Genomic DNA, 16,937 nt, shown 5'->3' with positions numbered 1-16,937 from the left:
TATAGCCTATTCGTTTTCTTTTTTCAGTAGCCTGTCAAGTCAGTGGGTCAGTTTTACAATTCGGTTAAAATTATGTATTATGTTCATGTTTCTGTTTTTATTTCCATTCCTGAAGCTCAAATAGTGCTAGCAATGCCAAGGTCGACATGAGTTTGATTTCTAGGGAATTCATGAACTGATTCAATTTAGTCCTATTATTTTTAATGCAATGTAAGTCGCTTTGGATAAAAGCCTTAGCCAAATGCATAAATGTATATTTTCCCAATTTACATATTTGGTAATGGGACATGTTAATTTTGGACCCTGCCCCAAACAACACCATATTCACATTCATGAGCACATAGATCAGTTCTCTCCAGTTCACAGTTAGTGCTTGATTGAAACCAGATACAAGTCCTTCATTGTAAGACCAGTTTGATGTGCTTCTTTCTTGAATGTTTGGAAATGTCCTCTTGACTCATGGTTTTGTCATTAGAAACCTGAGTGTAAATGTCTTATTAATTAAACAGAGAGAGAGAGAGAGAGAGAGAAAGAGATATAAAGAAAATTGGCTCAGATTTTCCCTTTTTAATTTTCTGTAATCTCAAAGGAACACGCAACATTGTGTGACGTCCTTATCATGAGGCAGGACAAGCTGGTGGACTTCGGCTCTCGTGTTATTAATAAAGTCAAATAAAGTGGCATTGTTTAAGTCACGCTGAGGGAAGAATGTCGATTACAGGGAGTCCTTGTTCCTTCAACAGGACATCAGTCTTTATTGGAAGGCACTGGAAGATTGAGACGGAGACGGGTGGGCAGAAATGAGGAGGAAATCAATCTTGACAAGTCCGTCTCTTCTCCAGCTTCTGTTTAAGCTCGTCTGTGAGGCCTGAAGGGAAGAGAATTGCATAGTCATATATTAAATATCCAGTCATATTTTAACCCTCATGTTCTGTTAAGACTGTTTTTACTTTCTGTATGTCTGGGGTCCCAGAGAATCTAATGCACATAGGGGGAAAAATATACTGTTCAAAAGTTTGATGTCTGTTTTTTTTTAAATGCTTTAAGAAGTCTCTTAAGCTCACAGAGGCTGCATTTTTATAGATCAAAATACAGTAAAACAGTAATATTGTGAAATATTATTATAATTTAAAATAACTGTTTTCTGTTTCAATATGATTTCAAATATAATTTATTCCTGTGATCCAGATCCAGCATCATTACTCCAGTCTTCAGAGTCACATGATCCTTCAGAAATCATTATAATATGCTGATTTGCTGCTCAAGAAACATTTCTTCTTATTATGTTGAAAACATTTTTTTTTTGGAAACCATCAAATATATTACAATTCTTCAAAGTTCAATTGTTTTAAAAAAAAAATAGAAATATTGTGTTAATAAATCTCTTTACTGTCATTTCTGATCACGTTAATGTACCCATGTTGAATAAAAGAAAAAAAAATCGTATCATCCTCAAACTTTTGACCTGTAGCGTGTAATTAAATAAATAAAATATATACACAGATATTAAAAAAATCGAAATACCGAAATACTACTACTAATTGTTATAATTAATAGTTATATTATTGAGATTATTTCATATTATTGACACTGTTTCTTACTGTACAAGTCAATTTTATAAAGAAATAAAATAAAATTCAGAACCCAAAACAAGATCATTGGAGCTGTTAAAAGTGCCTTGGGCTCTTACTCTGAGAGAGAGGTGAGGGAGACAGAACCAGTCTTCTCATGGAGTTGGACGGAGAGCCAGACGGGGAAAAGGATCGCGGTGAGGTACTGGGAGATCTCGTCTGTGACCGCAGCGTCCATCTGTCTGTACCTACTGAACGAACACACATACTCTCAACTTAGTCCAGATCATCTGGAGTGAAAATAGACCGGGTATACTGTATATTGATCTGGATAAAAGCATTCACTAAATGACTAGTACACATTGACGTATAAAGTACGAGCAGTCCTAGATCTAGTGTTCACACATAGCTAGCATTTTCTCAAACTTTTCCCAGTGTAATGCAATTGCTCAAACACGCAGATTGAGACTTGTTTCATACTTGTGCAGCAAGATTCACTACAGCATCCGAGTGCAACTGTTCCTGCATGATGTTTGGCAGGAGCATTGAAGCTGATATAACAAATGATTTATCATAAAAGTGCCCAAAAATATCTGGATAATAACACGTTGGGTTTGATGGGTATTATTCAGATGTTCCAATTCGATTCGATTTCGATTCTAAATTCGATTCTCGATTCGACTCAATGAATATAGATATAATACAAATCCTATATTTATAAAAAAGAACAGTGAACAGTGGTTCACTATAAGTGGTTAATTAATAAAGAGCTACAAACCTGTATATTAAACTCTTCTTATTTTAGGTACACTTGCGTACATTAAAACAGAACCCAACTCTATATTTCAAATGCATACAATGATTAGACAGGATTTTGATACGATAAGATGAAAAATTTATGCTGAAATTTGGTCAAGTCAGAACAGTCGCAAGCCTTGATCACACAGGATCAGGTTATTTTATGTTTAAGATAAAACACATAAATCTCACAGCATTAGCTGTAACGTGGAGGCTGCAAGGCCAGCGGAAGAACAGTGGAAGAAAACTAATACTGGCTTTTGGGTGATAGATAAATAAATATGGGAAAAAAATAGATTCCAGGCCTTTGAGAATCGACCACATTTAAAAAAACGATTAATCAAAAAATATTTGTTTTTGCCCAGCCCTAGGTCTGAACCTATGCGCTATGACCTAAACAGCAGCAGACGTCGTTGTGTGAAGCATGAGATGTGAGGTACCTTGTTTACGGGGCAGTGATGGAGCTCGAGAGAGAGGTCCAGTGGGAGCACAGTGCAGGGTTCGCTCTCCGTTCTCATCGTTGGATGACACAAACGCTACAGGAAAAGCAAATTCAGCTGATGAGTTCAGTGCAAAGCAAACTAAGTGTGATTTTATGGCCCAGTTTAACATCGTGTTTGTGACATACTGATGTTCTCCTCGTAAGGCTCCTCTAATATGAAGGGCTGAAGAGTCCCGGCCGTTTTTTCCACGAGTGCATTGATGACATCATGCAGTGTGGGACAGGGGATCTGGAGGAAGAGGCCAAAAGATAAGAGGAGGAGTGAGATTTCCCAAAGGTTGATGCATAAAAGTTAATCAAGAAAGTCCTTTTCACGTACTGGGTTTTCCACGTCGATGATGTAACCACCCTGCTGCTTCTGTGTCACTCTGTAATGCCTGAACACTGATCTGCAAGAGAAAACAACACAACGCCTCTGTTGTAAACACTAGTGAGCCGACTTCAATTCTATTAGGCCCTTTATAATGACACAGTGCAGTGTGTTTGTTAACTGACACTACAAATAAATAACATTTACTTTAATTGGGAAAAAAGCTGAAATAAAATAAAATATAAATAATTCAATGAAAAACTTAGAAATGTTGCCTTGGCAAAATCTAAAATAAGTTGTACCGGTAGTACTAAAATGACTAAATTCTAAATATAGAATTGAAAAAATATATAAATATTAAAAGCGTAGGAAAAACGACAAAAGCCCATAACAAAATGACTAAAACAAACTAAATTTTAAATTAAAACTGAAAATAAAAAAATAAAAGCTACATCTAAATATGATTAAATACTGTACTATTAAATCAATGATACTAAAGTAACACTGATCAAGTGATCCAGTGTCAGTGAATGAATCCATGGAATTTAAGTGGAATTCCAGTGATTGTCTCACACTTGCACGCGCACGCACACACACACACACACACACACACACACACACACACACACACACACACACACACACACACACACACACACACACGCACACACACACACACACGCTTAGTCTAGAGAAACTGGAGTGAAAATAGACCGGTTGTACTGTATATTGATCTGGATAAAAGCATTCGCTAAATGACTAGCGCACATTGACGTATAAAGTATGTGCAGTCCTACGAGTATGAGGACATCATAAAATCCAGGGATGACATAAAAATAAATAAACCGAGGGAAAATTCAGTCATAATGTCCATTTATGGGTTCATCAGGACATTCAGCGGTTGCCATAATGGCCCTGGAAATACCAAAAATGCCAACTAGAAATACCAAGGGTTCACTCAAAGCAAGGAGAGTCCGCTTTTAGCTATTATGCCAGCCGCAGCTGGAACCAGCTTCCAGAAGAGATCAGGTGTGCTCCTACAGTAGCCACATTCAAATCCAGACTCAAAACACATCTGTTTAGCTTTGCATTTACTGAATGAGCATTGTGCCACTGTTCGATATTAAAGTTTTAGTCTGAGAAAGAGCTAAGAATGTGAATGCTGGGCTAAGGAAAGTGAAAAGAATGTGCAAGTAAATGAAAGAAAAAAGAAAGTTGATACAGGGAAGTCGTAAGAAGATTGAAAGAGAATAGAAAGTTGATAGAATTAAAGAATTAAAGAATTAAAGAAGATTGAAAGAGAATAGAAAGTTGATACAGGGAAGTCGTAAGAAGATTGAAAGGGAAAAGGAAGTTGATAGATGGCAAGTCGTAAGAAGATTGAAAGAGAATAGAAAGTTGATAGATGGTAAGTCGTAAGAAGATTGAAAGCAAGTCGTAAGAAGATTGAAAGAGAAAAGGAAGTTGATAGATGGCAAGTCGTAAGAAGATTGAAAGAGAATAGAAAGTTGATAGATGGCAAGTCGTAAGAAGATTGAAAGAGAATAGAAAGTTGATAGATGGTAAGAAGATTGAAAGAGAAAAGAAAGTTGATACATGGCAAGTCGTAAGAAGATTGAAAGAGAATAGAAAGTTGATAGATGGTAAGAAGATTGAAAGAGAAAAGAAAGTTGATGCATGTAAGTAAGAAGATCCTTTTAAAAGAAAGATCTATAATAGCTACCGGTCGATATAAAATACGTCCGACTGTTTGCACTGTATTTTATTTTTTTTTATTTTATTTTCCAAACTGTGATTCAGGAAGATTTTATTAATTTTTAGGGCTGTCTGATTGGAAGAGATTTTGAAGGGGAACGGGAGAGCTTCACTCCGACGAGGCGAGTGAAGATTAGCTATACTATGGAGAGTATAGAGGTTCGCTGTTTGTTTAAAACAGCAAAAGTGAAACGTGCTCTGTGGGGGCCCAGTGGGGCAATACTGGTGTGGTACACCACCCCAGCAGAGGACGTCCCTGGATTAGGTCCAGTGGCACCGCAAACCTGCTCAATCGCTTCCATCTCAGATAGGGGTGATTATTAATTATCAGGGCTGTCTGATTGGAAGAGATTTTGAAGGGGAACGGGAGAGCTTCACTCCGACGAGGCGAGTGAAGATGATCTATACTACGGAGAGTATAGAGGTTCGCTGTTTGTTTAAAACAGCAAAAGTGAAACGTGCTCTGTGGGGGCCCAGTGGGGCAATACTGGTGTGGTACACCACCCCAGCAGAGGACGTCCCTGGATTGTAGGTCCAGTGGCACCGCAAACCTGCTCAATCACTTCCATCTCAGACACGGTTTTAATTATTCTTATTTCTTTTGATTATTTTAATTTCTTCTATGTAAAGCACTTTGAATTACCACTGTTTAGCTTTGCATTTACTGAATGAGCACTGTGCCACTGTTCGTCCGACTGTTTGCACTGTATTTTATTTTCTAAACTGTTTTAATTATTCTTATTTCTTTTATTATCTATGTAATTATTTTTATTTTTATTTCTTCTATGTAAAGCACTTTGAATTACCACTGTGTATGAAATGTGCTATATAAATAAACTTGCCTTGCCTTGCCTTGCCTTGCCCTTTATGATGACACAAATGAATCCAGTGATGATGTGATAATGAATAAACACAGGGAAAATTCAGTCATGTCTATTTAGGACGTCATAATGATATCCAGTGATGATGTCACAATGGCCAGTTATGATGAAATGGTCTCAAGAAAAAACTTGCACTAGTGTTGCTCAGTGGAACAAATTCAAGATGCCATATTAGGTCAAATAATGTCAACTATAAGTAATTCAGTAGTGAATGTTTTTCCACTGATATGTGGAAATGTTTTGTATATTTTATGCTCCTCTGGAATTAAGAGTCCAGTCTCCCGTGCGCTACACTTCACGAGCACTATTTGTGTAGTGTGCAGAGCTGCTGTATACATATCTCTAATATTTCACTTATGATGTTAGGAACCAGCTTTATAAGTCAGCTGCCAATGTAAACAGTAGACAGCAAGGAGGCTTACTAAGTTTTAGAACAGAGCTTAGAACAAGTGTATTTTTGTAGGTTAAAGGAGAACTCCGGTCAATTTTAACATTGAGCTCAATTTTTAGTAAATTTGGAGTGCTGTCAATACAGAGAACAACGACAAAAATTGGTGTAAGTAAGATTTTTTTTTTTTTACAAATATCCATCAGAGCTGATATTCTCAAAACACCACACAGCAGTCTCCACTGTTGCTTAGTTACCTATGATCACGCGCGTGAACTCGACAATCGGCTACTGTGGACTTCGACCGAAAACAGGAAGTAAATACAGGTATGTGCGCTTGTTGAATTAACATACTTTTTATTAATATCTTTCACATCTAGTGCAGTCAGATTCACCGTGTTCACTCTGAAGGAATCACTCAACATGGCTGGGCACTTGTATGACACATCAAGGATGATAAGAGAGAAATAAAAGCAGGTTTAAAACTTGCCCCATTCAAGTCAATAGGATGCAAATTTTAAAAAGAGGATATAACGTTGTTCTCTGTATTGACAGCACTCCAAATTTACAAAAAATTGAGCTCAATGTTAAAATTGACCGGAGTTCTCCTTTAAGGGTATGCTCTCAGTAATAAATGAAAAGAGAGAGAGTTTCAGTGTTTTTACCCGTTCAGGTCTTGTCGTGTGGTGACAGCGAGTGAAGATCCGTCCCGGCCCGGTCTGAGTAGCATGTTCCCACAGTCCGGATGTCTTTCTAACAGCACCTCAGCTTCAGTTCGAGACACAGGCCTGAAACACCTGACAAATAACACACACAAGAACATATTAGTCTCAAGTATCCACTAAGAATGACATTATTCACATCGGTTAAATAAGTAGAAGACTTCGGTAAAGGTTTGTGCTTTTAATCCAATTCCTGTCAACAATATCAAGTCTAAAAATGTCTAGAAAGGCTAAAAATACAGTACAAAAATAAAAAAGATTTTGTAATGCGTAACAAGAACTGAAACCTTAGTAACCTTAGTGTCACTTCTAACAGGAACATGTTAACGGCAGTAGCAAATACAGAATGGCAATGGATCAGAAGTTATGAATAACACATAAACCACACTGCTTATACCTCATAAAACATACAAATAATGATATATAAAACACTGTATACAACGTCTAGTTTGGCTGCATTTTGTAGTTCTGAGAAATGCCATGTAAGATAAGAATCGCACCGAAGATATATTTTTATTGATGGCTAGGTCACAGTGTAAATCTATTAAATATGTTTGCCGCGTAGGCAAAAATCGGTTTAGAAAAGTAACACTATAAGGGCAATAGTAACAGTGATGTTTTAGCAATGGATAAACACAGAGACGTTCAAGAATGTCATCTCACAAACACACTCGCTCAGATAAACAGAAACTCACGCAGGTATTTCCCCCACCAGCGGGAGCGAGAGGGGGGATGAGGGGGCTCTGGAAGACGCACGTGCCTTTCGACGCATTTTTTCTTTCTCCACGACTTCCTTCAGCATGTGCAGCTGCCCGGGCAGGAGGGTGAGAGTCGTGGGCACGGCCAGCTGGAATCAAACGCAAAGCATGCGTCACTCTAATTTGCACGGTTAAGTACACCGGCCATAGTGCACGGGGACTCTGATCCCTTTATCTATGAAAACATGTGAGCAGCATCACTAAAGACACGACTGGGGGGTGTTTCAGGGTGTCGCTTTAAACGGGATTGATGCAGAGCCAGTGGATTTGATGGTGATAAATGCTTTTTATAAGACCTGGTCATGGCACATTCACTTTAATGCATGACTAACGTCCAACTAAAACTGTTCGAGGGTGTGTTTACACAAGTAGCCTAGTTATATTTTCTTTCTTTCTTTTTCTAGTCCAAAAAAGAAAGTGATACATTTAGTCCTGGTTCACTAAGTGTTCACACTGTCATTTTTACAACATTGAACCTAAAGATACAAAACCCCCCAAAAACAGCGTGTATGATGTATATTTTTGCCTTTTCAGAGGTCTCAGTCTGCTTGTTCAATTCAAATGATTCAAATGAACCACACTAACAGAGTAATCACACCAGAGTTTATTTCTATCGAACCAAGTGTGAACACACCCTTAATTATAAAACAAATTATATTAAATGAAATTCTGAAAAACATTTAAGCTATTAAAACAATCTTTCAACAATATTACTTTGATCAAAGTCTATAGTCTAAAATAATCTAATATCTAGAATAGCCCATTATAATCCTACTTTTTATTTCCCTGAAATGCTTTCGTTACATCAACTCTATTGATTGTCTAAAGTCCAAATAAAGTGGTTTAATTATTAAACACACATCACAATGATAAAAGAACACTATATTTAGACAATTAATGGTCGGCCATTTCGAGATTCCCACTACTAGCTGATGATAACAGTGTCCAACTATCTGATTAACAGAACATTTTGTCTAGTGTCAATTGCAAATCATTATAATTAGAATAAAAGTTTGAGGTCGGTAGACTTTTAAAATGTTTTTGAAAATCTTACCAAGGCTGCATTTACATAATTTTAATCAAACATATACTAATAACAGTAATATTGTGTTATAATAGTAATAATATTATTACTATTTAAAATAACTTCAGTGTCACATGATCTTTCAGAAATCATTCTAAAATGCTGATTTAATGGTCAAGAAACATGTATTATTATTATCAACGTTGACATGCATTTGTGCTGCTTAACATTTTTTTTTTGTAACATTAAAAATGTATTTATTGTCACTTTTGTCCAATTGATTCTTTAAAAAAAAAAAAAAAAAAAACATGTTTGCACCACCCCCAAACATGTAATAAACGATCTAGATATCAGATAATCAGCCATTAAAAAAGCCATGATAGTCAACCAAATCTTTCCGAAACTGAAAGAAACAACAGTATCATCTGCATTCTTGGAAACTGGTCATAAATCTCAAACCCTCCTGCAGTTCAAAGGTCTCAGATCTTAACCAGCTCAGAACAGCAATATTATTCAAGACTGCGTGCAAAAAACAAAAACAAAGTCCGATCAAAACTCATTGTTCTGCAGGAGGAGCTGTAAGTGTGTATTGACATGCACACAATAGTGCTAGAAAATCCACTAGCGTTAAGCCAGCATTCCCACTAAAGAATATATGTTAACTTCAGTTATAAAAACAAAACAAATACTCATTTAATTGAACTCACATCTACGACAGAGTAGAGAAACCCTTTCCACAGCTCACGCGCCTCGAGATTTGGTGCCTGAGAGGAAAGAGAGAGACACATTGGCATTAAATTTACTATTAACTAGAATGCAAATATTTCCTTACACTACTGCATAACATTACAGTCATATAGTATCTCACAGCCAATTAGATCTCCATTACATGTATTTATTATCCAAGATGGCTTACAAATGAGGAAAACTACAACACATTAGTATTTGTGAATTCAATTTTCACAGAACTTTTATTTATGCATTTCTTTGAGGTATATGGAAGAGCTGCGTATTGGCTTTGTACGAGGAAGTATCAAAGTACAGTGATAGTCAATGTCGGGGAAAGTGTTTTTTCTGCCTCTTTCGGTTGATAATCTCTTAACAATCTCTCTCGCAGACCTCTGATCAACCCTCATTCCCAACGCAAAATAAACCAAGAGTTTCCTGAGCAAAGACTACAGTGCATTCACCGTCTGATAGTGATCCTACGCTGTACAGTAAGTGCTGTTTAGTCTTGACCTGACCGTAATATGACCTGGAGCTGCCTGGAAGTGTTGTTACTGGCATCAGATGTGCTCAGCATAAACAAGAATGCAATAATGGTCCATGAAACCAAAATTCTCCATAGCGTGTCGAAAACTAAATTCTGTATGGAGAAGTTTGTAAAGAGTGAAAAACCCACATTTGCTCATTGAGGAGAGTGTGATGGGAATGAGACGTGCGTTTGGAGCATGACTGTCTCATAGAGAGTCCAGGCTTATTGTTTCAAGAAAGCGCTTGTCATTTTAGAGTGTTCACACTTGACAGGTTTTGGTTGGATTAAAACGAACCCAGGAGCGATTGCTCTGTTAGTGTGGTTCATGTAAATAAGTGTGAACGCTGCCATCCGAGCTCTGGTGCACCAAGACCCGATTGAAATATGATAGCAACATGGACCAAAAGCATCTAAACAAACCAAAAACAGGACTTGGTGTCACAAGATGAGACCTTAAAATGGAAAGAATGCTCAAACAATATACCTGGTTCATCTCATCATCAGGAGCTACGGTGGCCATTACAGTTCAGTACAGGTGTCGGAAACGCGTGTGTGTGTGTGTGACTAAGGAATTCCTGGCACTGTTTTGACTCCACACATTTTATAAGCTCTTCATGAGTTCTCAGCTGGTAAAAATACCATCATACGCATCTCACAGCATTGGTTTGGATGTTCGGTAAGTTCCGACGCAAAATATGTTATATAAGCCCGGGGTTTTTTTGTTTCCGTATCTTTAGGTTCGTTAAGATTCGTGCAGATTCGCTAAGTGAATCAGGAATAAATATATAATTTTCTTTATTGGTCTGGACCAATACAACCAAGAGAACCGAACTACAAGTGTGAACACACCCTTAGTGTATAATCAGTGTTGGGGAAAGTTCATTTTAAAAGTAATGCATTACAATATTGCACTACTCCCTAAAAAGTAACTAATTAGTTACTTTTTATGGAAAGTAATGTTTTACGTTACTTTTGCGTTACATTTTTTCATCTGGCCTTGGTTTGCATATTTGTTTTTTTTATAAAAAACAACAACGACATTGTGAAGGCTTTCACACCACAAGTAAAAATGAATAAACCTCAGGCTGATGGAAATGCAGATTCACGCCTGCTGCAATTCTGAATTGCAGAAGAAAATAGTAAAAAAAAGAGAAAAAACAAGAGAAAAAAGCTCAACACTCTTATTTCCGCAATTAAAAACAAAAATAATTTGAACACAAATGTGATGTTTATCTGAAGTTATTTTTGCTTAGTATGGTTGAATTGGATCATTGGAGGTCCGCTTCAAAGACGGTTAATAAAGTGATACTAAATACAAAGTATGCATCATTTAACATTAAATTATTGCAAGCTTGCATTATATTCTAAGTTTGCATTTCATTGTTTTTATTCATTTTGCAAGTGAGATGAGTAAACGCCTGCTCACATTTAGTCTAGAACTACAATAACCATCATGTTTACACAGTATCATCATGTTTACACAGCGCACACACAACGCCTCTGCACTTATTCAAGATTTCTCTCAACACAGGGACTGAATATGTAAATGGGAATAATTGGGAAAACAAAAGTATCAGGCATTACTTATTTGAAAAAGTAACTAAGATATTTTGTTGTAAATTTAAAAGTTATGCGTTACTTTTCTAGTTACTTAAAAAAAGTAATCTGATTACATAACTTGCATTACTTGTAATGCTTTACACCCCCAACACTGTAGAATATCCATCAGGCGGTCGGTGTGCGATCTGTGGGTGTGAGCCGAAATTAAGAGCATGAGGAGAGTGAGATGTGTGTGTACTGACAGACATTTGATACTCACAGTGAGCTTGATTTCTCCATCCTTCATGCGGAGGTTCAATCTGGCTGCTTCCAGATTCCTATCACGACTTGGGTCATCGATCAGAGACACAAACCCACTCAGATCCAACTTCTCTACGTACTATTTAAAAGACACACACATACAGAGCGACATTTAAAGGAACAATTCAACCAGAAATGCCTTTTCAAACCAGACTGACTTCTGTGAAACACAAAAAGATGATTTTTGGCAGAATGCCTAACCCTAACGTCAATGATTTAATGATCATATTAAACAATAATAATAAAATATTTTTATGTTGAATATTCTTATTTAATTTTTATTTATTTATTATTATTTAAATTATAAATAATATATATATACACACAAATAAATAAATATATTATTGCAATAATACTATTTTACTGTAAAATAAAATAATTAGTATTTAACAATAATAATACACTGAACAAAATTATAAACGCAACACTTTTGTTTTTGCCTCCATTTTTCATGAGCTGAACTCAAAGATCTAAGACTTTTTCTATGTACACAAAAGGCCTATTTCTCTCAAATATTGTTCACAAATCTGTCTAAATCTTCTCCTTTGCCGAGATAATCCGTCCACCTCACAGCTGTGGCATATCAAGATGCTGATTACACAGCATGATTATTGCACAGGTGTGCCTTAGGCTGGCCACAATAAAAGGCCACTCTGAAATGTGCAGTTTTATCACACAGCACAATGCCACAGACGTCACAAGTTTTGAGGGAGTGTGCGATTGGCATGCTGACTGCAAGAATGTCCATCAGAGCTGTTGCCCGTGAATTGAATGTTAATTTCTCTACCATAAGCCGTCTCCAAAGGCGCTTTTGCAGTATACAACCGGCCTCACAACCGCAGACCACGTGTAACCACACCAGCCCAGGACCTCCACATCCAGCATCTTCACCTCCAAGATCGTCTGAGACCCGCCACCCGGACAGCGGCTGCAACAATCGGTTTGCATAACCAAAGAATTTCTGCAGAAACCGTCTCAGGGAAGCTCGTCTGCATGCTCGTCGTCCTCATCGGGGTCTCGGCCTGACTGCAGTTCGACTTGAGTGGGCAAATGCTCACATTCGATGGCGTCTGCCACTTTGGAGAGATGTTCTCTTTTGTGTACATAGAAAAAGTCTTAGATCTTTGAGTCCAGCTCATGAAAAATGGGGGCAATAACAAAAGTGTTGCGTTTATAATTTTGTTCAGTATAATAAAACAATAATAACTTATTTAGCAGGACAACAGTAAAATGTAATACTAATATTTATGGCTGTCTTTATTTCTTTGCTTTTAAATGTTAAACTATAGCAGTTTGATTTTAGAGGAAATTGTTTTAAATAAATCTTTTTTTTTTTAATGCTTAAAATTTTCCTCCATATGGGTCACACTTTTCAGGTTGAAAAATATGGAACTATATATATATATTTTTTTAAATGATCAAAAGACGTAAAAATCACATTCCTGCTTCTCAAGCCATAAGACAGCGGTGTATGAATCCATCTGAGAAGAACAGACCCAAATTTGAGTCATTGCTTACTGGAAAACACACAGCTCGGACATTCTGCCTAACATCTCATTTTGTGTTTCAAAGAAGAATGATGTACATGTTTGGAACGGCTTGAAGGTAACATAAGGTAAGAAGAAAATGGTAATAACATTTTCGTTTTCAGGTTAACTATCTCTTTAAAATGAAAAACACAACAAAATCCGAGGGAAAGCAAGAACTGATCAAATGTGAACCTTCAATGCAACACTTTGGATAAAAGAGTCTGCCAAAAGTATCAGTAGATGAAGGCTTAAATTTGGGTCTGTTCATAATAAACACACAAGTTCATGATCACTTTCCATGAGCATGTATAAGTTCCCACACAGTGTGATTCTTCAGCATGTCACTTTCTCTTTTTCCCCTCTCGATGAACCTTCCCATCCCTGGCTGAGGTTATAGATGGTAAAACTGCTATCTTGAAGGGTTCAGAGCAAAAATCAATACAGAAACCACCATTAAGTCGAGTCTGATCAAAGTCGTCTGCCTCCTTGCCATCTGCTCTCCCACGGCTGAGGACATGATAAGGTTACGATGGACTTTAGACTCGAAGGGGATTTGCAGAAAATGTCCTTCTAGATCTCTCTCCTAATGCTCCACAGATTGATAGAGGATTGTATACATCTGTATGGGAAGCAAAGCCCTGAATACGTCACTCACATGCGAGTCCTTAGAGTTGTTGAAGAAGTATAACGTGTTTCCACATAAACAGGTCCATAAACGGCGAGCCACCTGCATCGGGAGAAAACAAAAGCAACTCAATATGCAGAATAGTTTGGCTATTGTACTATATATAAAGACACAAAGTGACACTAAATCATCTCTCTCTGGACTCAGGATGGTTAAATGTCTATTCAGAGCTCGAACACACAATGTTGACGTGGTAATGCTCTGACAGTGAAGCAAATGGCAGTCATCTCTGCATTACCACTCTACTGTCTGTAATTCTCTGCTCTGTCTGACTCAATCCCGATCTCAGTGGCAGCTCATGGCTCCCCAGAGCACGGGTTTCACACACACACACGCCGGCCCGGAGCACAGCTGTCCTAAATCTGAGACCCACCCCCCTACACACCCCCGTCACACACTGTGCACCTGAACCCCACTGAATATTCCCTCCTGAATATACAAATGGTGTATGTGGCGCTCTTTGTCACCTTTTATTTTTCCTTTGGATAATATTTTAGTTTAGCACTAATGTATTATATTTTAGTTTAACAAATATTTTATTTGTGTATACACATATAAACATACGCACGCACATATGTGTGTGTGTGTATGCATTATATATATATTGGCTATATATACACACACATATATAAATATGACAATACAGTGCACAAATATACATGTATTATATATGACATTTGGTGTATGTGTACATACGTATATAGTACCCAAGTAAATACCTTAATTTGTAACACTTTACAATAAGGTTCATTAGTTAACATTAGTTAATGTATTAACTAACATAAATTAACAATAAGCAATACATGTATTACAGTATTTATTAATCTCTATTAATGTTAGGTAATAAAAATTAACTGTTCACTGCATGAACTAATGTTAACAAATACAGCATTTGATTGTAATAATAGTAAATGTTGAAATTAACAAACTAGATCAATAAATAATGTAGAAGTATTGTTCATTCTTAGTTCATGTTAACTAAAACTAATGGTAACCAATGAACATTATTGTAAAGTGTTACCCCTTCATTTTTTATATATTATGAAAACCTTTTTTAAAGACATCAAAATATAATAAATGAAACATACTTAGCCTATATTAAAATATCGACCAATATTAAATAATTACATCTAGAAAGCATATGTTTATAGTCGATAATGCTGATATAGAATGAAAATAAGTCACTGAAATTAAACAAACACTTGTTTTGTAAAGTATTTACTCGGTTTACGTGCATTATGTACTGACAATAACAAGGTTGGTTTGTAAATCATTTCTAATCTGCAGTATTTATTGACCAGATTAGTAACTTTAATGTCTCAACGTTGCATGAAAACAGAATCCACAAATGTGCACTGATAAGAGTCATGCTGGAGACTCTCATAAAAACTGGAATGTTCAATAATCTGTGTATTAAATGACATTTGCCATCATTAAGCTGTCAGCGGCAGAAAACACTGAACTCCATTATAATGACAGGATTCGAAGAGATGCTAGTGTCTGGGAACGAATGCTTGATGATTCATATTAAAACGATGCTGTATGATATTAATCACACACTTTAGACTGCATGTGGTCCGCATTAAGGTGTGTCCACTACCAGAGCAGCTGCCGAGAATTTAAAGCACCCAACAGGCAAAATAAGAGCTCAAATATGAGTTATGATATTTATAGAGCGGTCAGGCAGCGGCATAACGCATGGCACACAGCAGCAACGTCAGCTCAGTCATCCATTTATGTTCAATTAAAATGCAGAATCAGCATTTAAGTGGTGACATGGCAAACTGATAATATTTAGACAGCTGATCCATGCAGACCTCGCCCATATCCACACAATACACGCGTAATAATGCATGTGCCATGGGTCTCATATGCCGCTGCGCGAGATGATATGATCAAATAAAGTATTTGACATGTTATAATGACTGCTCACCTTCTCTTTCGCTCCTCTTTTCTCCAGGAATCCCTCGTAATAGCAGGGCGGCAGCTGCGCTTTCGGGCTCCCGGTGCGCGGGTTCGCGGGCGCAGCCGCCATAACTCGAGCAGCTCAGCCCGGTACTGACACACACACACTCACACCGAGGGACAAAGAGCCGCTGGATGATGTTACTGCCTAGGAAACGACACGCCTTCTCTGGGTGAGAGATGGATGGCACTGGATATGCGTGATTAATCTCGTCACTGACACGCATTCAGGGGCTCAACACACGCACAGTCCCGAGAGAGTCAATATGGCATCTGGGATTACATTATGACCCGCAGGCGCCCGTAGACAGGACAATCCTATTTTGTGGAAAGCATGTGAGGTTATAATACTGTTCATTTATTGAGGTCTATTTCGAAGAGAAGAGTTCGTTCTACTGTAATTCAGTTGGCGCTGTAGTAGCCTATATTATACTATGAATCATAAATAAAAATATTATCAATATACATACTACAAATACATTTATATATGATAAAATATGTATATTATAAACATTGAATAAACAACATATTTTTATATTATGAATAACATTGTCTTAAAATAATAAAAATATATATTTTATATGATAGAATATAGAAGCCTATATAAAATATAGACTATAAATTGCTATTAAAACAGTATGAAATAAGTGGGTTCAAGCAAATAACTTCTTTGCTCTACCAGTTAAATAAATAGCCTACCAAATTATTTAATAAACCATACCTATTATAATTATTACCATTTCCATTTTATAGCCTAAATTATTTATCATATTTTATTTAACAATTTACAAGTTTTAATTAATTATATTTTAACTGCATTTTTATCAACTTTAATATATTTAATATAAATTATTAAATATAAAAAGTTTGGGATAAGGTTTTTTAATGTTTTTAAAAGAAGTCTCTCCTGCTCACTAAGCTGCATTTTTTTTAA

At 36.7% G+C, this 16,937-nt stretch overlaps 2 protein-coding genes across 2 annotated transcripts in view; both read right to left on the bottom strand.

The window, feature by feature from the left end:
- The window catches only part of LOC306998107 (uncharacterized protein), a 514,861-nt gene that overhangs the window by 37,441 nt on the left and 460,483 nt on the right, over positions 1-16,937 (bottom strand). The gene's annotated exons all lie outside the window — the stretch shown is intronic.
- stap2a (signal transducing adaptor family member 2a) lies at positions 10-16,263 on the bottom strand. Its single transcript, XM_079611903.1, has 11 exons — positions 15,972-16,263; positions 14,009-14,080; positions 11,784-11,903; positions 9,417-9,473; positions 7,623-7,774; positions 6,871-7,002; positions 3,191-3,260; positions 2,998-3,100; positions 2,810-2,905; positions 1,691-1,822; positions 10-868 (listed from the first exon to the last, which is right to left on the bottom strand). The coding sequence occupies exons 1-11, from the start codon at positions 16,071-16,073 to the stop codon at positions 813-815; spliced, it is 1,092 nt and encodes a 363-aa protein (XP_079468029.1). The 5' UTR covers positions 16,074-16,263; the 3' UTR covers positions 10-812.

The sequence above is a fragment of the Phoxinus phoxinus genome (assembly GCF_949152265.1).
Source record: "Phoxinus phoxinus genome assembly, chromosome: 5".
NCBI lineage: Eukaryota > Metazoa > Chordata > Actinopteri > Cypriniformes > Leuciscidae > Phoxinus > Phoxinus phoxinus.
This window is presented reverse-complemented; position numbering and strand designations above follow the sequence as displayed.